At 37.4% G+C, this 27,448-nt stretch overlaps 1 protein-coding gene across 1 annotated transcript in view; it reads left to right on the top strand.

Moving 5' to 3' along the window:
- Nucleotides 1–232: 232 nt before the first annotated feature.
- Nucleotides 233–27,448, top strand: part of KDM7A (lysine demethylase 7A) — a 51,571-nt gene continuing 24,355 nt past the window's right edge. Inside the window, exons 1-10 of the mRNA XM_046669363.1 lie at nt 233–365; nt 5,378–5,495; nt 7,762–7,922; nt 9,953–10,094; nt 10,404–10,590; nt 11,780–11,942; nt 15,404–15,491; nt 16,730–16,836; nt 19,853–19,944; nt 23,079–23,168. Coding sequence (XP_046525319.1) covers nt 365; nt 5,378–5,495; nt 7,762–7,922; nt 9,953–10,094; nt 10,404–10,590; nt 11,780–11,942; nt 15,404–15,491; nt 16,730–16,836; nt 19,853–19,944; nt 23,079–23,168 — 1,149 coding nt within the window. The 5' untranslated portion in view covers nt 233–364. The remainder of the gene's footprint in view (nt 366–5,377; nt 5,496–7,761; nt 7,923–9,952; nt 10,095–10,403; nt 10,591–11,779; nt 11,943–15,403; nt 15,492–16,729; nt 16,837–19,852; nt 19,945–23,078; nt 23,169–27,448) is intronic.

Below are 27,448 nucleotides of genomic sequence, written 5' to 3'. Positions count from 1 at the left end.
ATAGTGGTCGAGGGTCTTATGGCTTATAGTTACGTTGCTTCTGATGTCTCTACTACTGCTAATAGGGAATCACTTCCCATGCATTTGGGTGTATTTTCCCCCACAATTATTCAGCAAGTATGTAGGGAAGAGAATAAAATTTATCCTTGCATATGTTTCTGTACTCTACAAAGTTTGTTGGTGAGGTTGTTGTACGTTTCTCAGCTAAATTCTAATCAGTCTATTATAGTTAAGATTTTCAACTTATTTACATATTGGCTTTATTTTTGTTTATCTTAGCTGTGTTGGAGTAGAAGAACATCATGCTGTTGACATTGACCTGTATCACTGTCCCAACTGTGCAGTTCTACATGGTTCCTCCTTGAGTAAGTACTAGAAGCTTACATAAAAATTGAAGTTTAGAACTTAACGTGTACGTGACAGTGCTTTAGTAATGCTTTGACTAGTTATATGATACCCACCTACATATAAGAACTATAGGAAAGATTTTTCTGAAGATATTGAGAATGCAGTTTTTGTCTGAATTATTAAAGAACTTATAAGCCAAAAGATTAAATGAAAAAAATTACTATTATTCTTAGTTCCCAGTGCAGAGCCCCCAAACTCAAGTACATATTTTCAAAGCTTTCAATTAGAGAAGTCTGATAAAGTAAAATTTTTCTGATTCTGGAAACTGTTTCATCTCTTTATAAAGTAAAAAAAACATGTTTCAGTAGTATTTGAGACAGTGTACAAGATGAGACTTTAATGCACACACATGCATTATATTTTTAGGAGAAAATTAGAGCAGTGGTAGTCTGAAATTGTACTTCTGTTTTCCACGTATGGTTGTCATGTTGAGTGTGGCCTGGAGTCCCACCCAGCCGTCCTCTGTGCTTGACACCACTCCCCTCCGGTTCCCGTCCAGGTCTCAGTTCCTGTCCCGAGGAAGAGCGTCTCTGTTTGCACTCTTTTTTTTTTTCCCTAAGGGGTGAAGGCACAGAGAGGGATGCTCACTCGTCCTCTGGACTGTACCAACATCACATATAAAATGGTATTTATTTTTAGCCTTTTACAAATGCTGCAGAAGTATAGATTGGAATATTAATTGTCATTGTACAAATGTGAGAGTAGAGAAAAGATTTAAAAGGCTTTGAATTATGTGATAACTATTTCTTTTATTAAAAATTTAGACTGCAAACTAGTATTTTTGTATTCATGAAACTAAAGGGGAAAACTGTAGCCTTAGTCATTTTAGAACTGAAAGAAACCTTTTCCTGAACATACCTCGATACACACTTGGGTCAGATGTAGGTAACCCATACAACCACTTTATTTTGAATGCAGCTTTTTCCTAGTACTTTTTTTTTTAATAGAAATTTTGTTCTGAGGTTATAGGCAAGTAATTTTTCAAAAGAGACTTATTAGCAACTGACGGCTCGTCTGTTTTGTTAGAAATATTAATAATTTACCTAGTTTCTTTGTAAGAGATTTAGAAACTTCAGCTATATGTGAATGCATTAAAATATTTCATTGTAAAATACAGATTATCTGTTTTGTTAATTACACAGTATAAAATTTGAGGTTAGCAATTTGGTAAAATTGTAACGTGTATTTGTCGTAACTGTTTTTGATGATTCTTATTTTGTGTAGCACTGAAGTATGTAGTGTATAACTTGAAATAGTTATTGACCAAGTGTAATTCTTGGAGTAAGTAAATAACGCTGGGTTATTACCTCAAGAAGGGAAATAGAACTAAAATTTATAACAGTTTTAGTTTAGAATTTAAATATATAATCCCCAAATGAAATAATTTGAATTTAATTTCTATGAAATATTAAGTGGGTTACTACTATGAGGCAGAATAATGTAGTGTTTAAAACACTACTGCATGTGATGCGCTCTGTTTTTTACTTTTCCTATATGATTTAATTTTTTAAAAAGCTTGTCATGCTCACTAAATTGATTTCACAGTCCATAACGGATCATGACCTGCACTTTAAGTAACGATGCTTCAGAGAGAAGCTTAACTATCACATGGCCTTTCACATGCTTCTCTTCTTAAGTAACGTAGGATCAGGCATTGGCTATCTTCTGGGCAAAAGTCCAACTCTGAGTGCCCATAGGGAAAATGCCCAAGATCAGTAATCGGTTTTATCTTGATTTAAGGCTCACCTTCCCCACCCTCCACCCTCCACCCCCAACTTGGGAATCACTTTTGGTCCCTTCCCCTCTGCTATTAAGCCTCTCTTGCCTGCCACTCGGGCAAGAGAGGGTTTCTTATTCCTTTCAGAGTTCCCCAGTAATCCTTATTATAGATGCCATTTGGACAGTAGAATACCTACTTAATATGGTGAATTTAGACTACCCTCTAATGGGAATTAAGGACTTTATTTGAGGGCAGGGATCAAAAAATAGCCCAACACTTAAACACACATTCTCAGTGCTCCTCAGGCACATGCAATTCAAACTCAAAAATTTCTCTCCTTTCCTTATAACTACTACTAGAATATTCCTTCACTGACTTCCTTCCTTTAAGAAACTCAGTCAGCTATTGCAGTGGCTGGTTCTATGTGTTAAGCATGTTGGGCCCAACAGGGCAGTTGTAGCCTCCTGTCAACATCCTGCAAGTCAGCACGTTTAAAAGCAAACAAAAGTAAGTGGCAGTTTATTGGGTGCCCCAGGCACTATGCTAGGAAGTACCTGACTTATGTTATCTCCTTTGATATTTATAACACCTTGGTGTGAGAAAAATTACCTGACTAGCTCTTTCCTATAGCTATGTGGTAGAGCTGGAGTTCAAACTCCTAGGTGTCCAATCCCAAATCTGTTTAAATTCTAATCTGTTCTGCCAAAATGAAAATTAAAACAATGTAATATCATAGTTTACCTATCAAATGGACAGCTTTCTCTTTCTTTCTTTCTTCTTAAATGATGATCCTCACTGTGACCCAGGGCTTTGAAATAGGCTGCTTATATATACTGGTAAGAATGTGAGTTACCCACCACTTTTCTGGAGGCCGTTTTGCAATATGTAGCAAGGATCTTAAAAATACTGAACCTTGGGACTGGCCCCATGGCAACATGGTTACGTTTGGTGCACTCCACTTCAGTGGCCCAGGGTTCATGGGTTCAGGTCCCAGGCGCAGACCCACACCACTGGTTGTCCGTGCTGTGGCAGTGACCCACATACAAAATGGAGGAAGATTGGCACAGGTGTTAGCTGAGGGTAAATCTTCCTCAAGTAAAAAAAAAACACAACTGAATCTTTCTTCTAGCACTTCTAGGAATACTAGAAGGATTATCCTGAGGAATTAATGGGGGAAACAGATTTATGTATATGAATATTAATCTCAACTTTGTTTGAAGAAAAGTTCACAATGTACTAGGTGCTTAAGAATCAAAAAAGGACCGCTCCATGGCCGAGAGGTTAAGTTCACATGCTCTACTTCAGCGGCCCAGGGTTCACTGGTTTGGATCCTGGGTGCAGACCTATGCACGGCTCATCAAGCCATGCTGTGATGGCATCCCACATAGTAGAACTAGAATGACCTGCAGCTAGGATATACAACTATGTAATGGGGCTTTGGGGAGAGAAAAAAAGAGGAAGGTTGACAATAGATGCTAGCTCAGGGCCAATCTTCCTCACCAAAAAGCATACTTAAAAAAAAATTGGATAACATTTAAAAAAAATTTAAAAAGGACTGTGATCTGATCTGTCAACATCAACGTTTTAAAATTCTAGGCTGCCTTTAAATTGCTTTTGAATATTTAGTAAGGAGAAAATACTCATGATATAATACAAAAAGGTAAGCAGGATAACATCATGATCTCAGTTGAAAATAAAATGGGGTTATGTATCTATATATATGTAGAAAAAAAGCCTGGAATGAAATACCCTTGAATTTTAGAGTGATTTTAAATGAGAAAAAGTAATACACAAAGGATGCCTTAATGATATTTTCCAGGAATGTTACTTTATGATTCTCAGTTTTTCCCATGAGATTTTTTTAAAAATGGAGTTTACTCTCTTTCATATTGAGGGTCTGACTGCCATAAATTACTTGGGAATCTTGTTTTAAACTCTTAGACATGAACAAGCCTGATTTCTACCTCTATTGGTTATTTAGTGTGACTTCCCTTTACCCATGTGAGGATCCAGTATTATTTTATTCTTATGATCTTTGTAAGGTGATGGTTGGAAATAACTTAGATTCGTAGAGTTGCCCCCCACAACGTTTTATTACGAAAGTGTTCAAACATACAGGAAAAGTTGAAAGAATTTTACAGTGAGTACCTCTAAATGTGCCATCCAGATTGTACTGTTAACATTTTACTTTATTTGCTTTACCATGTATCTGTCTGTGTAACTACCCTGCTATCTACCCATGTATCTATCTTATTTTTTTGATTCATTCTAAGTAAGTTGCAGACATCAGTACATTTCCCCAAATCATAGAGGTTTTAGGCTTGAGTGATTTTCAGACTTAAAAAAAAAAGGTGTAAAACTGAAATCTTACATTGATACCACACAAAAGATGTGTAGGTGGTGCCACCCTGGTGGAAAGAGGAATAAGGTCCAGTGCTCCTCCTGCAGCCTCTTCTGCATCTTCCCCTTTATTAAGGGTTCCTCAGTGCAGTTTGAAAAATAGCACTCATCCCCTTTATTTCCACATTGAGGAAACTGGACCCAGATGTGTTAAGTGACTTGCCCAAGGTTCCAGAGTAAGTTATGGCTGAATCAGGAGTCAAATCCAAGTCTCCTGATTTGATTACGGTGACTGTTCAAGATTGTAGCCTCCCACGGCTGTAGAACCACGGGATCTTAGCATTAGAACTAACCATAAAGTTATTTCTTCTGTCATCCCATTGGTCTTCCTTTAATTATGATGCAGTCACCTGCTCTTCTTTGTGTCAGTGTAACCATGCTTATTTTGGGAATAAATCTTGGCATAAAAGAGAAAGGAACTGTGGTGTTAAAATTGATTTCTGATGTGGGATCAAAGGCCCTATCCTGGGAGGATGACTTGGATAATCCATAAAAATCATATATGACGTAATGTTCTGGTGAGAATTATGATTTTAAAAAATTGTGAGATTTTATAGTATGTATAGATGTGGATATTATAAAAGACTTTATCTGCTAGTTTAAATTCCTTGATTTAACTTCAAAATTAATTTGAAATAAAGAGTAGATTTTTAAAAATCCACAGTTAATTGCCTATAATTGCACCATTACATGAAGTAAAATTTACTTCTTCAGTCTGGAAATGTATTAAAAAATGAATGTTTTTATTATACTTACAATTGTTATTTCTGATTATATAGAATGTAATGATTAGAAAGTATATGATATCACCAGTTACCAAAAAAAGTGTTTTTTAATCTAAAAATCCAGTGAAAAAGAGGAGGAACTGGCACAGGCACGACTACACAGAAATTGATGATGGTTCCAAACCAGTGCAAGCTGGAACAAGAACTTTTGTTAAGGAATTACGTTCTCGAGTCTTCCCAAGGTATGGAAACTTGTTCTGACCGAAGAAAATTTAAGAATGTTACCTGGTAAAGTGACATTATCTAAAGCAATATTTTCAGACTTCAGGTTGCAACCCATTATTGGTCTCAATCAGCTTTTTACCTTTCTTTTTTTAAAAGGGAAATAGAAAAGAAAATATCGGTACATTGCAAGTAATAGGAGTAAATAAGCATCGTTTCTTGGAACCTTTGTTATGTGTATGTGTACTGGGTCACTATGTAAAAATATATTTCTTAACTGTGGATCCCAGTCCAACAAGTTTGAAATACACTAATCTAAGGCCGTTGTTCCCAGGACTTGGTTCCTTATCATGTGCAGCTGCTGTTTCTCTTGCCCTTTCACCTCACCTGCTCCTATTTTCAGTCTATTGTTTTCTTATGTTGTTTTCATATCTGTCTCCACCCTAGGTCTACCAGAAGTACCCACAACCACTGCCCAGCCTCTCTGGTGTCAGCAGAACTGGGCTTTTTGACTTTTTAAAGATAATGGAAAGTATTTGAGTTCTCTGTGGCTCAAAGACAGTCAGAAGTATTATGCAGTATTTAATCATGCTGATTCTGATCATGTCCTGCTCACTGCTTGATGTCTGTTTAAAGTGATATTGCTTCCTAGTCTCTTACAAGATCAGATCCAGGCTGCTTACAGAGGGGAAGCACAATTTAAATTTAAATCACAGTATCACATGCAGCCTATTATGGAATTACTTCAGATCCCGTACCTATAAAACCGTTGCTGTTTCTTCACAGTCTTTAGGATTCCTCTCTGTCCCCCTCCCCCTTAATCTTTAAACAGAAACATAAATGATAAGCAGCTACATACTGTTGGCTCCCTCAGGTCGACTGAGAAGGAAAACGTGAAACACAGTGGTTTCCACTGATTTTTGTGATATTAAAGGCCCTATTGTCGAATATTCTCCTTTATCAGTTTCAAAGTCATTGGTTGAAGAAGTGATTGTTTTCCTTGATTGGTTTTGAGCCTAGGGCCAGGTTTTCAGCCTGGGTCAATGGGCTGGCTTTAGAGAGACCTGTGAGTTCCCTAAAACTGTATGAACAATTTAATGTCTACATGTGAATGTGCATTTTTCAGGGAGAGGAGCCGTATCATTTTTTAAAATAGGTTTGTGACCCAAGAGTAGGGTTAAAAATCCTGGCCCAATGATTCCTGTGGATTCTCTGCCAAAGTAAACACAAATCAGAGCTGGTTATAGAGATGGTCACAAATGCCCAAATTGTAATTACCATTAATTAAAAGTCTTTGGTTCTATTTTGTTTAACTCTGTAAACCTTCACATCATTTAGAACCATGGTAGAGTGACAATAACTAAATTGCACATACTTGATGTGATTAACACAGAAGTGTATCAAATGAAGTGAATGGGTTATCTTCCCCCTCCCCTATTTTAAGACTTATTGAGACCCTTATCTACATAAATAATATTTAAAACATTTATGTATATAGATATATGGATGTTTATATGCATCTAATTTTCAAAAACTGATGTTAATCATCAGAGAGGGCAGCTGGAGGTTCAGCAAGCCTTTTTAGTGGTTTAAGGTGACTACCTATTAAAACTTATTAAATACTGGTCCTAACACATCATTTAAATCAGGAGTTCTCAATTGGGGCATTTTGGGCATTTGTCTCAATGGGCAGGGACCACGGATGCTCGTCATCCTCCAGTGTGCAGGACAGCGATGAATTATTCAGGGTCCTCTGAGACTTTGAAATGTCTAACAGATATTTATGTAGGATTTTATAGCCAGATAAAATCCTGTCTGTTTCTACGTACTAGTTTTTATTCTAACGTACCCCCTACATTTTGCTCTTCTGATTTCCTGCACAGCCTGTGTTAAGTGGCTTCTGTGTTACTTCTTTTAAACTAACCACTCATTGCAACTAATTGTAAGCATCTCATTATTCTATTCTCTCTTCTAGTGTAGTTTACCTGAACATTTACATATTGAAATGTGTAATAAACTAATTTTTTCTTTTGTTATAGTTAAATCATTCTATATAATACATAGATGTTTTTCTAATTATATGTATTGGAGTAATTATTTATGAATTTTAGGATAATAAAAAGGGCTATATAAAACATTTGTTATAAAAAGGAGAATGAAGTATGATGGGTTGAGAACCACAAAGATAGATAATAAGGCAGTATATGAATTGACCCATTACCAGAATATTTTTTTTTAACTGAACTTATCGACGAAGATGACATTTTACTCTTGTATTTTCCTTAGTGCCGATGAAATCATTGTAAAGATGCATGGCAGCCAGCTGACACAAAGATATCTGGAGAAGCATGGATTTGAAGTCCCTATTATGGTCCCCAAATTAGATGATCTGGGACTCAGGCTCCCTCCACCTACTTTTTCTGTTATGGATGTGGAACGTTATGTAGGTACGAACTTGATTTCTTTAAGTACTTAGGAAAACTTGGTATAAGTAAAAATGATATTGTCCTAATAATGTTAAAAGTTGAATGAAGACATGTTAATAGTTTCATGAGTCAGGAAAAATGAAACTCAGTATCATGTATGTTGAAAATTATTTTTTCTCAGCAGACCTATAATTGTCAGAAAAACAGAACGAAATGTTTTACCTCTTGGTATTTACTCAGCCTCATTCTGCTGTATTTTTGTTGTCATCAAATTTTCTGATACTTGCTTATGAAAAACTGTTTACTGAAGAGTAGCTACAGATACCAGAAAGAAGACCCTCGGAAATTGGATTGGTTCGAGGCCTCTGTAGCATTCAGGTGCAGGATTTCTAGATCCTGCTTTAGTGACCTCCTGCTGCCTAGATAAAGACTGCAAAAAAGAAGTGATTATTTTCAAACCTATTTTTATATTTTTATATTAACAACTTGGTGATATTGCCGTTTAATGATGACTGGACTTAGTTTGCTATTTTGAGGCCCAGAAAGGCGTAAGAAACAAGGGGGGAAAGCCTTCATCTATTGTAATATTGTTGACATTTTCAGTCATTTCGTTCATTTTCATCATGGTTTTTATAAACTGTCTCCATGTAGATCTCATTTCTTGTCAGCAATGGAGATTATTTGAGGATTAGATCTCAAATCTACCTTGACTCAACCTGTATATTCACTACAATATGTTATTTCCTGAGCATGAACTATCTAAGACCTTGTCCCTTTACTGAGCCATTGGTTGACGGTTCTCACTGATAGCTGTTTCACTGAGGAAATCCAATTAAATGTCATGATTTCACATTCAGCTAATTTTGAATTATTTGATAATGAGGCTGAGGTTTAACCTAAACCTGTTTGCGTAGATAGTACTGTAAAATAAATGGCTAGTGTGATAACGGTCATCTGTCACTTAACAACAGGGATACGTTCTGAGAAATGCATCATTGAGCGGTTTCGTCGTTGTGCAAACATCATAGACTGTACTTACACAAATCTAGATGGTGTAGCCCACTACACACCTAGGCTATATGGTACTAATCATAAGGAACCACCATTGTATATGCAGTTCATCATTGACCAAAACATTGTTATGTGGCATGTGACTATAAGTATAGGAAAAAATATCCAGACTACTTGATAGCTAACTTTTTATCACTGCAGAATACTTCAGTTAACAGAATTGTCTTGCCTCCTAAGTATAAAGTAAAGTCTACTAGGCAATACTTTCTTAACTTATATAAAGTTATGTTAAAGTAGGAAAATGGCATTTGTTTTCTATTTCAGATTGATTAAGTATTGCCATATTTTGAATTCCACCTTATATTGTAAAACTGATGACTCTCCTTCCTAGGGTGATAGTTCATGGTGTACTAGCAATACCCGTGGTTTTATATGAAAATTGTAAATTAGTCTCAATTCAGAACTCATTTCACAGACACAAGTATGAACTGATTTTTCTTGGACCAAAATATTAGAAGAGAAGACCCTACCAGGCAAGCAGAAATTGATTATCCTGGTTAACTTGTTCACTAATTCCCCAATGACTGATCGGTTTTTCAAAATGATAGACTGAGAATCTTAGGAGCGTAGAAGTGAAGGGAAGAGTCAGTCTCCTCATTTGATGCAGGAGGAAATTGAAACCCAGAGCATGTGACAATTTCCACATACCAGTATCATACATTTTTGCCATTATGATCTTCACACAAGAAATCGTTGGTATATAGAAGGGTTTGTAAACATACAAGTTTTTACACTCAATGTTAATTATGCAGCGCTCTCTTAATTGCTTTATTCTTTCCCCCAAATACTGACCCTTTTTTCAAAAGTTCAGTTGGACTCAAAAAGTGAGGATATAGGAAGAATCTTTGTCTAGGCTATGTAGTTTTATAGTTGGCTTAAATTATCATACAGAGTAAATATGGTCTTTAAATATTTTTGTTTAGGGCATCTATTGATATAACTCTTAAGCCCAATGATAAGACTATAATTTTCCTCTGCAGGTGGTGACAAAGTGATAGATGTCATTGATGTGGCAAGGCAGGCAGACAGCAAAATGACACTTCACAATTACGTTAAATACTTCACGAATCCTAACAGACCGAAAGTGTTAAATGTGATCAGCCTTGAATTTTCAGATACAAAGTGAGTAGTTCTGGCCATTTTGGTGTAGCCTTCTGACTGTTAGCTAAGTGTAGTTAAATGATGAATTTGTTTCAGTAAGAAACATAATTGTGACTTCTAAAGTGGTCCAGTGATAGCAGTGTTGTCCATTTGGCTTTGGCACACTCAGAGAATATTTAAAAATAGTATGAGTTTTAAACTTTAAGTGTTGTTGTTAACCTTAAGTTCTAGTTAATTTCTTGGTTTGGGTTGAGATGGGAGATGCAATTTTAAGAAGTTGTAATTTGCATGATGTGGGGGTGTGTATATTTGTGTGTTTGTTTTTTAAAGGATGTCTGAATTGGTGGAGGTCCCTGAGGTAGCCAGAAAACTTTCCTGGGTGGAAAATTATTGGCCAGATGATTCAGTCTTTCCCAAGCCATTTGTTCAGAAATACTGCTTAATGGGAGTTCAAGACAGCTACACAGATTTCCACATTGACTTTGGTGGAACTTCAGTTTGGTACCATGTCCTCTGGGTAAGATTCGGGTATTTCTTTATTCTCTTATTGACAAAAACATGTAAGTCCTATTTCCCCAGCGGTGCATTCATTTGCTGTAAATGACATTTGTAAAGAGGGAAGTTTTTGTCCTTTTTAAGTAGGATTTATCATTTTACCTTTAAGCATTATGGGTTTTTTTAACCCAAGTAGAGGAGGAGTCATGAGTTCTTAATTTATGTTTAGATTCTTTTTTTTGCCTCTGTCTTATAAGTTGGTCTCTTTTAGCTTTTGTCTCTTTGTTTCCTCTTCCCCCTAGTCAATAATCAGTTAATTCCTGAATCAAACACCTGAAAAGGAGCAAAATTACAGTAATAATTTCTTCTGTCCTTCAGATTAGGCTAGCACAGCTAGTTGGATAAGTCAGGAATGCCCATAAAAATACTGATTCTTCTTGGCAGCTTATATTCACCTTGCTTTATCTAAAACTGCACTGTTCAATACTTGTGGCTAAATTTAAATAATTAAAATTAAATATGATTTAAAATTCAGTTCCTCAGTTGCACTAGCCACATTTCAGATGCTCGGTAGCCACATGTGACTTGTGACTGCTCTGTTGGATAGCACAGATGTAAAACATTTCCATCCTCACAGAAAGTTCTGCTGGACAGTGTTGGTCTAGAAGTAAATCCTCGTCTGTGTCAACTGCCTGTGCCGCAGCCATGCTCTGCACTATATTTGATGCTGTGTCTTGAGCTCCTGTCCTTTTCTCCCTGAGAAAGCAAAGTGTTAATTCCTTAAAGGGAATTTATTTACAGGTCTTTAAAAATAATCGTTGTATTATATATCTTAGAAGAAAAGGCAAAGGTAGCTGAGATGACTCTCTGCAAACTGGGTCCTGTTAACATGTGTTTACTTCTATACCTTGATACTGAGATCAGTAGGATGTTTATGATTCTTTACCTTCCTTTCTTGTCACTATTTCTCCAACACTGCTTTATTGACTTCTTGTCTTATTTGGGAGGGGGAACTTTAGTTCCTGTGAAGATGCTTCTGAAAAGCAATGGCTGTTGATCAGGTATGTGAAAATATGTCTTTCTGAGCCTGAAAACATCTGATATTTATCTGATTTAATTTAGATCATTGTATTGGGAAATTTCATCAATGTAAGCCATTGTAAGAGTATGGCTTTTCCTTGTTCAAAAATAGTGTGATTACTTCCTTCTAGGGTGAGAAGATTTTTTATTTAATAAAGCCAACAGATGAAAATTTGGCACTCTATGAATCCTGGAGTTCATCTGTGACCCAGAGTGAGGTGTTCTTTGGAGATAAGGTGGATAAATGCTACAAGTGTGTGGTAAAGCAGGGACATACCTTGTTTGTTCCTACAGGTAAGGTTTTAATCCCATCCCCACTCCCTGTGGTTGATATTTAGTTATATGGAGTCAACTTCTAATTAGAACCTCTGGCTTTAACACGTTTGGAAAGTAGCTTTGCATAGCCTGAGAGGTCTTTCTGATCTTGGACTTTTTACTGCTTTGTCCCTTAGAAGGCTTCTCTTGTAGTTAGGACTTGTTTTGGCATTGTGTTTTATGTCATTTGCCTTCATTTTTATTTCTATTCAGATAAAATCCACATGCCATAATATTCACCCTTTTAAAGTGTACAATTTGGTGGTTTTTAGTAGATTAACAAGGTTGTGCAACCATACCACTAATTCCAGAACATCTCATCACCTCAAAAAGAAATCCCATACCAATTAGCAGTCACTCCCCGTTCCCCCTCCTCTGAGTCCCTGGCAACCACTAATGTCCTTACAGTCTCTGCGGATCTGCCTGTTCCAGACAATTCATATGTAATATGTGGATTATGTGGCCTTTTGTATCTAGCTTTTAGTTAGCATAGTGTTTACCAGGCTCATCCATGTTGTAAGATATCAGTACTTCATTAATTTTTGTGGCCAAATAATATTCCATTGTATGGATATATCACATTTCATTTATCCATTCATCAGTTGATGGACATTTAGGTTGTTTCCACTTTTTGGCTATTATGAGTAGTGCTGCTTTGAAGATTTGTGTAAGTTTTTCTTTGGAGGTATGTTTTCATTTGCCTTGGTTATATACCTAGTAGTGGAATTGTTGAGTTATATGGTTTAATGACGTTTAACTTTTTTGAGCAACTGCCAAACTGGTTTCCAAATGGCTGCGCCACTTTGCATTCCCACCAGCAATGTACATGTGTTCCGATTTCTTCACATACTCGCCAACACTGTGCTTATCTTTTGTATTTTTGCCATTCTAGTGGGTATGAAGTAGTGGTATCTCATTGTGGTTTTGATTTGCAATTCAATAATGAGTAATGATGCGCTGAGCATTTTTCTTGTGCTTATTGGCCATGTGCATATCTTCTTTGGAGAACATGTATAAAATCCCTTTGCCCGTTTTTAAGTTGAGTTTATCTGTCTTTTTCTTATTGAGTTGTAAGTATATATTCTGTATACTAGACTCTTAACAGTATATGTTCTGTATACTAGACCCTTAACAGATAGATGATTTGCAAATGTTTTTGCAAATATATTCTGTGGGTTGTTTTTTCACTTTCTTGGCAATTTCTTTGCACAGAATTTTAAAATTTTAATGAAGTTCCCCTCAATTTTAACTGGTCAGCCAGCCCTCCACTCCTGTCAAAGGCCAAGCCTGCTGTAAGAATCTGGGCTGCTGTCTTGGGACAGTTAGGAGGCAATGGGTATGTTTGGAGGGACCCTAGGAAGGGGCGGAGTACCAGCCTTAGCTTTAGCCGCAACTGTAGGTGCTAGGTGTGTCATTTTGAGACATGGCTGAGTGTAGGGTATGATTTGGGTGACCTTAATGGCTGCAGAGTTCCCAGGGATCTGTAACGACAGGCCCTGCTTTCTCGCCTTGCCTCTGGTGTAAACAATAATAAATATGGGTTGAATAAATAAATGCCTAGAACTATCAGAATTCATAAATCTAGATAAGTATCAGTATTTTCATTGTGAGTGGTCTAAGCTCCTCCCTTAAATCCTCTTCTTGGTGCTCCTTTCTGTAACAAATATTTTGTTACGCCCTCTTCAAAATCTTGAATTCAAATTCCTCGATAATATAAACCTCCTATATCAATAATTCAAAAAAAGCTGATTTAATGACCTAACTAGAATGTAAAGAAGAAATTAAGAGGTAATTTATAATAAAATACTATTTGAAAATGTGCCTGCTCAGGCACAGCAGCGTTAGAAGACAGGATGAAATAGTTAAATGCGTAAGCTGGCAAATCAATACAGAGGTGCGATCGGTAACTCAAATTCTATAGCCTTGGTGTATATTAATGGTTCTCAAACTTCGTTGAGCATTAGAATCATGGAGGGCTTATTAAAACAGATTGCTGGACCTCATCCGCAGCAGTTCTGATTCAGTAGATCTGAGGCGGGCCTGAGAATTTGCATTTCTAACATGTTCCCAACTAATGCTGGTGCTACTGATCTGGGGACAATGCTTGGGGAACCACTGCTATAGATAGACGTTGTGATTTTTTTTTTCCCAAGGTAGTTGGCAACTGATAAATTTCCGAATAAACTACAGTACAGTTTTGTTCAACTTACAGAATAGTTGTATTCCTGGAAAATTGTGCCAAAACCATCAAAAAATACTTTGTTTACATATATAATAGAGTTATAGTTTCTAGGCTCAGACAGTTAATGACGGATTTGTACCAATTTGAATGCCCAGTAGAAATTCTAAAGTCCTGAGTAAAGCAGGACAGTTTCTTACTGTGTGGAATTGTCCTGCATTGTTGCACCTCTGACTGTTGCTCATGAAATGACAGTAGTGCCCCCTGACCATTAGGATAATCAACAAAGCCCCCCAAATTTTCCAAAACATCTTCTACAGGCAATACTGCCTCTATTGAGAACCACTGATCTCTAGGATTTGCAGCTGACATAGACTTCTAATTTGTGATTTCAGAGTCAAGCTCATGGCTTTGTGCCTTTGAGCACACAAATGGGTATCACTTGAAAGTCAGTCTTTTGGGGAGTTTTTTGATATTGTGTCACAGCACAATGAGGGATCAGAAGATGAAAAGTATAAAGACAATGGGATCTATTTTAACAGCTAATTTTTACATGCAAACGTATGTGAATATATTTATTTATATTTATGCAAAGTCTATGTTCAGTCTATGCACATTTCTTTCAAAAGTTAGGCATCATCTCTTAGAAATGATTCTCACTTTGAAAACATTTTTATGGGAAAACAAGACATCGTTGTGACTGCCGACATTTACGTTTATAGCAGCATAACCCTCCATGATGAAATGTAGATGATCTACCTTTACCTTCTTGGAAGCAGGTCTCCAGTTGAGTCTCTGGTTGATCCTCCTCTGCTTGATCCCTAAGGGTACTCATTTCAGGATGACACTAGGGAAGTAAAGCGCCAGCCAATCCCAGTGTTTGTTTAATGGAACTGTGCTTGCCTCATTCCAGCCAAATTTGACTTGTCTCAGAGTGAAATCTTTGATGTAAACTTGGATTGTGTTTTTAAACTAAAATAACAACCACCACGAAACCTTCACCTATCCTGTACTGTGATTTTGTCGATTGGATCAATGTGTTTGTTTCCTCAAACTCAGCACAGAGCCTGGCATGTAATAGGCATTTAATAAATACTTGAATGAATGAATGTATACATTGTAATAGACATTGACTTCTCTAGCGCTGGAATGTGAAGTATACTGATTTTCCTATTTCCAATTACTTATTTTCCAGGTGGATGTTGTATTTGTTTGATTTAGATATTGAAAAGTCACTGATGTGTACTTTGAACTATTTCAGGGTGGATTCATGCTGTGCTCACTTCTCAGGACTGTATGGCTTTCGGGGGGAACTTTCTGCACAACCTTAACATTGGCATGCAACTCAGGTTTGTGTCCTCAGTATTTAAAGGATCTTTTGTCCTTTCTTAAATAGGACATTGTTTAAAAGTTTCAACATATTTTAATTGAGATCTCATGGAGACAGGCCCTGAGAAATTACTAGGAATAGGAACTTTTAAGAAAATTATTGTCTTAACATTTTCTCAGGAGGACAGCTTGATGCATTTCAAATCTAAAATAAAAAGAATAATTGAGACTAAATATCTCCCCTCATGGGCTGTCCTTTGGCTATTTTTACAGTGAGAGAAATGAACTAAATCCAGTCAGACTCAAGTGTGACATATGGTGCTGGGGACAAGCAACCCTAAGTTAGGAATGCTGTCAGAATACCTGCTTTATTTTTGCCATGGGTACAGGATTATCAGCTGTTTCCCCTTCTGTGTGAGAAATTGTCCTTTGGGTAACTGTTGCCCTGGTGACCTAGTGAGAGTAGAATGTTAGGAGGCACCATTGCTTGTGGTAAAGTGCTCCTGACTGATAAACTGCGTCAGGACTGGGAGAACCAGAAATACCTAGCAGGAAGCCATATCTTTGGGCTTTCCTGAATGTGGTGACTCTTATAACTTGCATGCCCATGGGGAAACCCAGAAGCTATGCATCTGTGGAGTTATTGCAAGAAATACTTGCTTTTACCGGGCCTGAAGCTTTAAGCCAGGGCAGCTCCCACACCTGCCAAGTGGGAATCTTGTCTCTTTATAGCTGAGCTGTCCCTGGGGGAAAGATGACTCTTGTCTTCCCCAGTATGGACTGCTGCAAGGACTCCCATAGACGACGAACACCGTACCAAGTTGTGGTTCCTGTCTTCTCACCTTGGCCAGTGCCAAGAGTGGTCCTGAGCTCGAATGCTTAGTAGAGCCTAAAGAAAGCTCCTTGAGTGGGTGTGGCAGTGCTCTCTAACACGTGGACCTATTTCCTAAAGATAGTGTTTTATTTATTTTGGTGGAACCGTTATAAAATTCCTCCTGTTAAAACTAGGATACAAATCCCAAGGTGTGATCTTTTTGAAGGCCAATGTAATTCTTCAGTATATTGTCAAATTTGTTAATGCCACACCTTGAGAAGATCCCAGTTCAGTCTTATGCACATGTCATTAAGTAGCATACAGTACTTGATTGGTCTTATGTGTCCATGGCCTGCTCATTTTATTTTCCTCAAGTTAGTTGCCCCCATTTAACTTTGAAATGCTAATATTAAAATTAAATTTCTACAAATTTTATTTATTTAGGTGTTATGAGATGGAAAAAAGGCTGAAAACACCAGATCTTTTCAAATTCCCGTTCTTTGAAGCCATATGTTGGTTTGTAGCCAAAAACTTGCTGGAAACCCTGAAAGGTAATTAATAATCTGTACATTTTGTTCTATGATATGACGCATGATGTTTGTAAATTTACTAAAAGCCACTGATAGAAAGAGAGGCCCTTTTAGTATAGTGTGGCTGTTGCCCCTATTTTGTTTTTTAAATCCATGATTTCCCCCGCCAAGAGCCTTTTTAGCAAATTAGAGTCTCTAGTTCATAGCCTTGAAAGTCAGATGTGTGAAGAGCTGCATCACAAGAGCACAGGTAGTATTGGAAAATGTTCATTTCACCTGGGACTCTGTAGCCTCCACACATTGTCAGGATGTAAAAGTGCCTCACCCGCAAAAATGAAGTTTACTCCAGGAGGCTGTTATCTAACATGTGTTCCCAAACATTTGCTTTAAAAAATTGAGTGGATGTTTTCATGTCCTCAGAGAATCAGGTAGTGCCCGTGCCATTACCTTCGTGACCATTATGCTAGCCAGGAGAAGGCACTTGTTAGCACAAACCAATTGAATGTCAGGCTGTGAGTCTGCAGTTGAAGAAAAATGGGGTTTTAGGGGGATATCCTTTTATTTAAACTTGAAAGCTACCCTTTTTATGTAAAATTTCAGATCTTGGTGTTTTATCTTTTGGTTTAATAATCTTTGAGCAGTCAAGTTGGAGACTGAATGTCACTTCTACTTTTATCCATTTTTTGCTTTTCATGCACTGTTGTGCCCATGAGAATACAGTTCATCGGGTTTTTGTGTTGTCTAACTTTTCTAGTCAGTTTGCACATAGTGTTACTATATTATAATTAACTCCCAGGAGAACAGAAATAAACAGATGAAATAGTAAAGTCTATTCTAAACATTTGTTTCTTTTTCCATTTAAAACTTACGCAACGCAAGAAGAAAAGGTAAAATGAAAAGAAACAACAAATAGCCTGCTTCCCAGGATAGCATGCACAGAATTAAATGATAAAACTCATTTATGGTTTCTTTCCTCAAAAAAAAGCAAAAAACAAGAAACCTCACTCTCTTTGGAAGGAAGGAGCAGTGGAGGCTCATCCCACCCCTTTTAGCACAGTGTAGAAGCAGATGTCTTGACGATGGTACAGGTGTTTACAGTGGAGGTAGGATCCCATGGATGCAGAAGAACAGGTGCTTTCTGCACAAGACCAGTCTCTGCTCCAGAGATGTATCCTTATCTTGAATCCCTGCCTCTGTCAGTGTTTTCAGGTATTGTTCTTGGCTATGGAATGTCACAGTGGACCATAGGGTTGCCATATATAGTTTCCAGTAAAATACTGGACAGTAAAGTTCATAGTCTTCTATCCAAGTAGAAGCCTAGAAAAATAGCAATACATAAATATTTAATAAAAACACTTATAAATATCCTTGTTTTCTGGAAATAAAACCTAATTACTGAACCCTCCAGATAATATATTGGCAATTCAGTACTCAGAAAGTTCAGAGCATTTTTTCCATGTTTTCTCATCTCGCGCACACACATACACACACTCCTGGGGTGATGCTTTTCCCCTAATGTCTAAGAGGGGCTCATAATCAACTTCTTAGAATAAATTAAGAATTTGTCTGAAAGACAAAAGCTTACTGTTCCTCTTGTAGCCACAAACAGCAAATTGCTTGGTCTTAGGATAACGATTTAGCCTTTGTTTAGGCCATTGCCAGTTCAGAAATACTGAGGTCTGATCGAAAACATGACTCTGTACATTAAAGACTTTTAAAAAAAGATTATAGTAAGAAGATGTTTATAGGGGCCAGCCCCGTGGCTGAGTGCTTAAGTTTGCACACTCCGCTTCAGGGGCCCAAGGTTTTGCTGGTTCCAGTCCTGGGTGTGGACCTACCACTGCTCATCAGGCCATGCTGGCGCAGCGGTCCACATAGAAGAACTAGAAGGACCTGCAGCTAGAATATACAGCTATGTCCTGGGGGGGCTTTGGGAAGAAGAAGAAAAAAGATATTTGTACATCAGATTTTAAAATGTTTTCATTTCACCAGCCGGCTCAGTAGAGGATGCCTGGCAATCCTAGTGAGTCAGTGCAGTCCTGCTGAGGCTAGAGCCAAATGACCGTTCTGTCAATTGCCACCATCCGAGGCATTCATCCTGGAAGCAGGAATGGTGGTCTTGTTTCCCTCTATTAGGTCATTCTTTCATCCCTGACTTTTTAACTTTCCACTGTGGCCTGTTATTTGCCAGCTCTCAGAATGTTAAAAGGCTTATATGGTGGGTTCAGTGAGGGTGGATTGTATGAAACAAGTCTTAATTGTATTTAGTGTCAGTAATAGTAAAACAACCAGTTTTGGATTTATGTAAGTAAATTAGCCACTGGGCAGAAGTTAAATCTTTTGCTTTTGCTTCAACTTAACCTGAATTTTAGACCACATCTAATGTATTTTGCTCAAGTTTTATGTAATCAGTTTAGTTTAAAAACCTAGAAGAAACATTTGTGTGTGAGTATGTATTTACCTTCACAACAGTGAAATGTGTCGTGCACACGGTCACTTGTACCAGCCACACACCGCATACACCTATACTCTTGTACGGTTTAAAGAGTTGTAAGGCTATCTCTCAGGTCACCTCTGCCCTAGGGAAACAAAAACAGCCTTGCCAGTACTTTATAAATGCCCAGTTATTTTTCCCATTGCACCCTCTTCCTTCCTTTCTAGAGAGAACCACTAACCTGACTTTTGTGCTAATCCTTTTCTTCAGTTTTGTCACCTATGTCACAAACTGAAATAGTTTAATTTTGTCCATTTTTAGACTTCCTATGAATAGGTTCAGACTCACGTTCTCTTGTGACCTATTACTCAGCGTTATGTTGGTGAGCTTTCTTTTAACTGGAGCATTTAGTACAACTGCATTTAATGTAATTTTATTTCTTTTTTTCCTGCCTTTTCAGTCAATTCTTGTTTCTCTTTTTTCTATTCTATTAATTTGGAAGTTACACAGTTTGATATTTGGTGGTTACTCAGAATCTACAGTTAATCCTTTTGACTTCAGAACATGTTAACTCCTTTCCCTACTCCACTTCCATTCCCACAGAACTGAGAGAAGATGGTTTTCAGCCTCAAACTTACCTAGTACAGGGAGTGAAAGCACTGCATACTGCTTTAAAATTATGGATGAAAAAAGAAGTAAGTAGTTTTCTTCAGTGAAATCATGATTATTTTTTATATTGGCAGTATTGGAAGACAGAGTCCTCATGCTGTTTTGGCAGCACTGTGAGTGGCCGTAGTACAGGGACTGGAAATCCTGCTTTAAATACAACCTGCATTTTATTACACAGTATACACAAATATACTGGTTTATGTTTGTATTTACGAGAATAAAGTAGGTATTTCTTTAATCTTGAAAAGAAAGTAATTCAAATGTATCTAGGATATTGACTAAGAAATGAACTTGTAGGTATAGAATAATAATCAATAACTTTGAGCTCTCATGGTGTGCTGACCTCTGTGCTTAGTGTTTATATCCATAATCTCATTTAATCCTCATAGCAACTATATGAGGTTGGGGAGCTTTGGTATCCCCATTTTACATATGGGGAAATTGAGGTTCAAAGAGTTTAAGTAATTTGCTCAAGATAACTGGTAGAGCTAGGACTTAAGACTAGGTCTCTGATCACAAAGCCTGTGCTCTGATCCCTCTGCTAGACTTACATAAAAATAAAGGAAAAGGGAGGTCAAGGTTTAAGCAGGAGCTTTCCATTTTCACTAAAACGTAGTCTAGTTGTTTGCATTTGAGTCCCACCACCTCCAAGAGGTCATCCCAGATCTCCATTTGGAATTAGTGCACCCTTCCCTTATGCTTCCATAGGATATTTCTTGTGCCAGTGGACTTAAAAGTTAATGTCTGTAAAGTGATATATCCCTGTCCCCTTCACTAGGTTTATGAACTCTTTGAGAGCAGGGCTTTCTCATCTTTATTTCCCTCCTGGAACTTGACACACGACACTTTAGTAAGTGTTAAGTAGGTGAGATGATGAAAATATATTTCCATGCTAATGTCTTGAATGTCCACTTGAAATAAAAATCCTGCTCTTAAGAGATATTGGGAGACAATAATTAATAGATTACCCTCCCAGGGGCCAGGTCAGTGGCGCAGCTGTGAAGTGCACACGTTCCGCTTTGGCTGCCCGGGGTTCACTGGTTCGGATCCCAGGTGCGGACATGGCACCGCTTAGCAAGCCATGCTGTGGTAGGCATCCCACATATAAAGTAGAGGAAAATGGGCACGGATGTTAGCTCAGGGCCAGTCTTCCTCAGCAAAAAGAGGAGGATTGGCAGCAGTTAGCTCAGGGCTAATCTTCCTAAAAAAAAGAAAATAGATTACCCTCCCAATGATTTTGTACTCCCTTTTGCTTTATCATTGCTTCATACCCACTAGAGCAAGGCACTGTGGAAGCATTCAGAAAAATAAAAATCATATCTTCCAGTATCAAAGATGTCATCATCTAGATGACAAGTAAAGGCACAAACAGGTTACAAAACTATATAACAAGATAAGATCAAAGTGAACAATGTTTTGCAAAAACTATGTAATTCTTTTCCTGCTAACGGCTTTAGACAAGTTGTTGTCAGACTTGTGTGTTTATCAGAATTGCTTTTAGAGCTTTTTGAAATAAACTCTCAAGAGATTCTGATTTAATAGATCTCGGGTAGGATCTGAACCTCTGTTTTTAACAGAGTTTGTTGGTTTTTTTGATAATACAGTAAAAATTCATCAATAATAAATATTGTTAATTCATTACATTTGAAGTACACATTTAAAAGCATGAAATTTGCATTGAACTATCTGTTAACCTTGCTCTAAGATGGGTGGTGGCTCAGCATAGTGGTTAGGAGCATGGACTCTGGAGTCAGATGTTTGGATTCAGATCTCAGCTGTGTTACTAGTAACCTACTTAACCTCTGTGCTTCCATTCCCTCAGTTGTAGAATGAGAATAATCGTAGTATCTCTGTCATAGTGTTGTTGAAAGGATCGAGTTAACACTGAAAAAGTACTTAATATCTTGCCTGGCACACTGTTAGCACTTAATGTTACTGTTGCCATTAGTTTGTTTTAACAAATTTTGCAAAGACCAAGGAGAGGATGTAAAGCAAAAGTAAAATCTAGTATTGTTCAGTGCATCTAAAAAATCAACATGGGGGTTGGCCTGGTGGCGTAGTGGTTAAGTTCATGCACTCCACTTTGGTGACCCGGGGTTCCCGGGCTCGGATTCTCAGTGTGGATCTAGCACTGCTCATCAAGCCATGCTGTGGTAGCATCCCACATAAAATGGCGGAAGACTGACACAGATGTTAGCTCAGGGACAATCTTTTTCAAGCAAAAAGAGAAAGATTGGCAACAGATATTAGCTCAGGGCCAATTTTCCTCACACACACTCAAAAAATCAAAATGTTCTTAGACACAGAGATTAAAATTTGGAAATAGACATTGTAAATAATGACAGTTGTTTGCAGTTCAGTAGATATGGTAACTCACCAGTTAATTCCTCTTTCCTATTGATGCGATCTTCTTCCTGTTTTGTTTTTGGCTATTAAAAGAAAAAAGTTTACAAAAATTTATTCAAATTAGACTTCCCATGAGAAAATAGGATTTTTATTTTATGGGTTTTTTTTAATGTTTTTTGAGTGTGTGTGAGGAAAATTGGCCCTGAGCTAACATCTGTTGTCAATCTTCCCCTTTTTGCTTGAGGAAGATTGTCCCTGAGCCATCATCTGTGCCAACCCTCCTCTATTTTGTATGTGGGACACTGCCACAGCATGGCTTGATGAGCGATGTGTAGGTCCATGCCCAGGATCCAACCTGTGAACCCCGGGCTGCCAAAGCAAAGCGTGTGAACTTAACCACTACATCACTGGGCCAGCCCCGAAACTAGGATTATTTTAGTGCCTGTGTTCGCCCTTACAAATCCTATGTATGATGAATTAAATGTTAGGCTTAATTAGTTACTTTACTAATTATAGTAGTAGGTAGAATTACAGTAGGCTTTGAGGTGTAGAGTAGAAGGTTACTTACTCAAAACAGAGCAAAATTCACTGTAAGACAAGTCCACCTTTAACTCAAGCTAAGAGGATTTTATAAGTTAATAAGGATCTCCTTAGAAGGTATTTTACCAACTACATGAACTCTGAGACCTGGCTTATTAGCATTTGACTATGTGTGTAAAATTTAGAGAACCCAAAAATTGGTTTAGTAAGTTAGTTTTTACATATTAAAGTGTAAGTAACTTTGGTTATCTTGTCTTTGTTAATCCAAATACAGCTTGTATCTGAACATGCCTTTGAAATTCCAGACAATGTTAGACCTGGACATCTTATTAAAGAACTTTCTAAAGTAATTCGAGCAATAGAGGTAAGTATAGAAACTATCATGTACATCCTTGGTTACTGTCTGCTTTGAGAAGCGCTGGATCTACCACCACACTACAAACATTTGAAAACCCTTATGCTCTTAGAAGAAACAGAATGAGCTGCGTCTTGGAAGGAGTCTCAGGTTTTCAGGCTTCTGAAGTCCTACAGGGAAATTTGGAATATGGTATCATAATGAAGTAATCAGGAAGCAGTTACCAGGTTACTTCAGGTTACTCCCAAAATAAAAAATGCACAATAAACAAAACTTTCAGATCCCATTCGTTTCCACTATGCAGAGATGAATACCTATTAAGCAGTTAGAGAAAGAGAGAAAATGTAAGGTGAGTGAGTAGAGCTAGGGGAAGCTGGGTTGGAAGCAGGGATGGTATTAGTGGGGTGGGGCAAGGAGATCCTTTTGACTGAAAATATTAGAGCAACTTGGTTAGGTAAATGCCCTTTGATAGAAGCCCATACAGTATGAGATTAGGTGTTTTGATTTATTAATTAAGAGCTGTTCTAAGTATTACAGAAAAGGGGTTTTAATTAAAGTAATTCTTCAAGAAGGTGATTCTGTTATTGTCTAGCTTGAACTGAAAGGAAATTAATGGACGAATGAAGGCTAACTACTAATTTAACAGCTTAGATTAGGGCTGTGTTAAGAAAGGTGTGGGTCTGTATAAAAAAATTATAAATCTTTGCTAAGGGAATTAAAACAGAACTTGAATAAATGAGAGTGTCACTTAGAAATATGTAAATTCTAAATTAATACTACAAATTTAAAACAGTAAAGTATACCTGGAAGAATAATTGGACAAAAATAGCCTACAAAGTTTTTTTTTTTTTAATTGGAGGGTAGGGAGTACAGAAAGCAGCAAAATGGCCAGTAGAATAACCTGCAAAGAAAATAAACAGGTATTTCACTAAAGAAGAAATAGAAATGGCCAATCTGATAAAAATATGAAAAATATTCTCAATATGTGAAAAAGTATTCAACCACATTTTACCAAATAATTTATGATTTCATATGATCATTTATCAAATTGGCAAAGATAAAATTGCGTATTCTTGCCCTGCTGGTAGGAAGTATAAATTAGTTTATGCTTTCTAAATGGCGTATCCCTTGACCTAGCATTTTCACTTTAAGCCGATAAAATAAATAAGAGGATTCCAGTTAAACTTGGTAGATTGACCATACCTGCTTACCGCTATCACCTCTTAGAACCAAAGTGATAGTAAGAGAATCAAAAAGAATCCCTGAAGACAAAGAGAAGAACAGCGATGAAGACTCCAACCAAATTTTGGAAGCTGGAAAGCAGATGTACGAGTGGTAACTGATTGGGCAGACCTGAGAGAGCTGAAGCCTGAGTGGGCAGTGGGAGGAGGCCAGAAGCAGGTCTTGTTTGTGCAGTAGAACCTTCAGAAAGGTTAGGGACGCTAGGACTCGCTGAATACGAGAGTGGAGGTGAAAGTGAAAACAGGATTTATTAAAGGTCTATTTAAGAAGTGAATTGATCTCTAAATCCTTTCCTTACCACATGGAGAAAACTCGAGGTTTAATTATTTGAGAGGCTGAACTTGCAACTGGACTTCGGGACACTGAGCCCAGCTGAGGGAGATGGGTACCATACTAAAAACGAGAGGATTAAGTGACAGTCTACATAGTGAATGATTCTTCCACATGGCTCCCAAAACACTGGCAGCCTGGCTTGTACCTCCCAGGCCATGAGGAAGGTCCTCTGATACAGACAATTTGAAACCGTCCAATGGAACAACCCAGACAGGTTCCTACAGTGAAACCCACCCGTTGACAACGCCCCACTCACACAGAGCTCCCAGTTAGCTTTTTACTTTTTACATACAGTGAAATGCCAGATCATAAAAGTACAGTTTGAGTTTTGATAAAAGTATACAGCTGTATAACCAATACTCCAATTGAGATGTGAATCATTTTCATCACCCCAGAAGGTCCTTTCTTGCCCACCTTCTAGTCAGTCTTTGACTACCATAAGCCACCACTGTTCTGACTTCTATTGCTATCGTCATAGATTAGTTTTGCCTATTTTTGAATTTTACATAAAGGCAATCTTACAGTATATACTATTATATACCATTTTTGTGTCTGGCTTCTTTCAACATAATGCTTTTGAGATTCATCCCTGGTGTTGCGTGTGTCAGTAGTTCTGCTTCGTTGCTGAGTAGTATTCCACTAAATGAATATACCACAATTTATTTTCCATTTTTCTGTTGATTGATATTTGGGTTATATGCAGATTTGGCCATTATGGATAAAACTGTTATAAACAACCTTGTATGTCTTTTTGTGGTAAATATATCTTTTCATTTTTCTTGGATAAATATGTGGGAATAGAGTTATCAAGTCATCGGGTAGGTGAATTTTTAATGTATGAGAATCTGCAAAGCAGTTTTCCAAAGTGGTTGTACCATTTTACACTCTTACCAGTAATGTGTAGGAGTTGTAGTTGTTCCACATCCTTGCCAATATTTGGTGTTTTCAGTCTTTTTAATTTTTGCTATTCTAGAGAGTATGAAACATTATTTCATTGTGATGTTAATTTGCATTTTCCTGAAAGCTAATAATGTTGAGCACCTTTTCATGTGCATGGCTATTTGTATATTTGCTTTTGTGAGGTATCTGTTTTTAAATTTTTGCCCATTTAAAAAATTATGTTGTTTTTGGGGCCAGCCCCGTGGCCAGGTGGTTAAGTTTGCACACTCTGCTTTGGCGGCTCAGGGTTTCACTGGTTTGGATCCCGGGTACAGATGTGGCACTGCTCATCAGGCCATGCTGAGGCGGCGTCCCACACAGCACAGCCAGGACCTACAACTAGAATATATACCTGTGTACTGAGGGGCTGTGGGGAGAAGAAGAAGAAGAAAAAGAAGATTGGCAACAGATGTTAGCTCAGGTGCCAATCGTTAAAAAAAAATGTTGTTTTTATTATTAATTTGTAGTTTATTATATATCCTGAACACATATTCTTTGTCATTTTGCTTGCATCCTTTTATGCATATATGTATATATAGTGACTATTTACCCACTGCCTGTGGCTTATCTTTTCATTATCTTAATGGTATCTTTTTATGAGCAGGAAGTTTTAATTTTGAAGAAGTCCAATTTATAAGTTCCTTTTCTTTTATAGTTAGTTTTTTTTTTTTGGTATGTCTTAAGAAATCTGTGCCCACCCCAAGGTCTTAAAGATACTTTTTTTTCTCTAGAAGCTTTTACATTTAGGTAAATGGCCAATCTTGAATTTTTCTGTATAGCATAAGGTGATAAATCAAGGCATTTTTGCCCCATATGTTTATTTAGCCTTCTTAGCACTATTTCTTGAAACCAATTAGCTTTTTAGTGCTTCCCTTTTAAAATGCTTAGAGAGCCAAGAAGAGTTTTGAAGACAAAGAACAAAATTAAAGGAGAAATGAAAAAAAAGGTATTCGAAGGAAACAATAAACAAATAAGTCTTCAGCCCAAAACCCAGATGTAATTGATAGCCTCAAGAGAGGAAGAAGTAAATATGGCCTCCATAATAAAAGAACAGGAGGCTACCACAAAGCAACATTCAAAGCGAAAGAAGAAGTGTTGTTGGAAATTGGAAATATAGTAGAAAAAAGTTTAGTAGAATGGTTGGAAGATAGAGTTGGGAAAATCTCCCCGTAAAGTTAAAAACAAAGGACAGAGATAGGACAGAAAAGTTAGAAGGTCACCATCAAAATAATAGGAGCTCCAGAAAGAGATAACAGAGAAAACAGGGAGAGGATTATTAGAGGAATAATCAAAGAAAATTGTTTTAGAAGTCAAGAACATGTCTTGCCAGACTGAAAGCCCTACAGAATGCCCAGTACAGTAAGTGGAAAAAGACCTATGCCAAGGTACATCATGGTCAAATTTTAGACTACATGTAACCAAGTATATCCTATAAAGCATTAGGGAAGGAAGTATTATGGGTCATATCGAAAGAATTGGGAGTCAGATTTCTCGATAGTACCACTGCAGCCTGGAAGACAATGAAGTGAAGTCTTTAACATCCTGGGGTGAGGGAGATGCCAGCCTTCAAGTGGGTATTCAGCCAAGTTATAAGTCAAATATGATAGTAAAATAAGAATGTCAAAGAGGCAAGATCTCAGAAGTTTCCTAAGAGGAAACTCTTAGAGGATGTGCTGTTCCAAAAGAGAGGGAGTAAACCAAAAGAGAAGGGTCCCTGGAATGCATTCTTCCAGCAAACCCATCCTAGAGCAGTGAACACAACAAAGGCCCTGCCC

The sequence above is a fragment of the Equus quagga genome, chromosome 8, assembly GCF_021613505.1.
Source record: "Equus quagga isolate Etosha38 chromosome 8, UCLA_HA_Equagga_1.0, whole genome shotgun sequence".
Lineage (NCBI taxonomy): Eukaryota > Metazoa > Chordata > Mammalia > Perissodactyla > Equidae > Equus > Equus quagga.
This window is presented reverse-complemented; position numbering and strand designations above follow the sequence as displayed.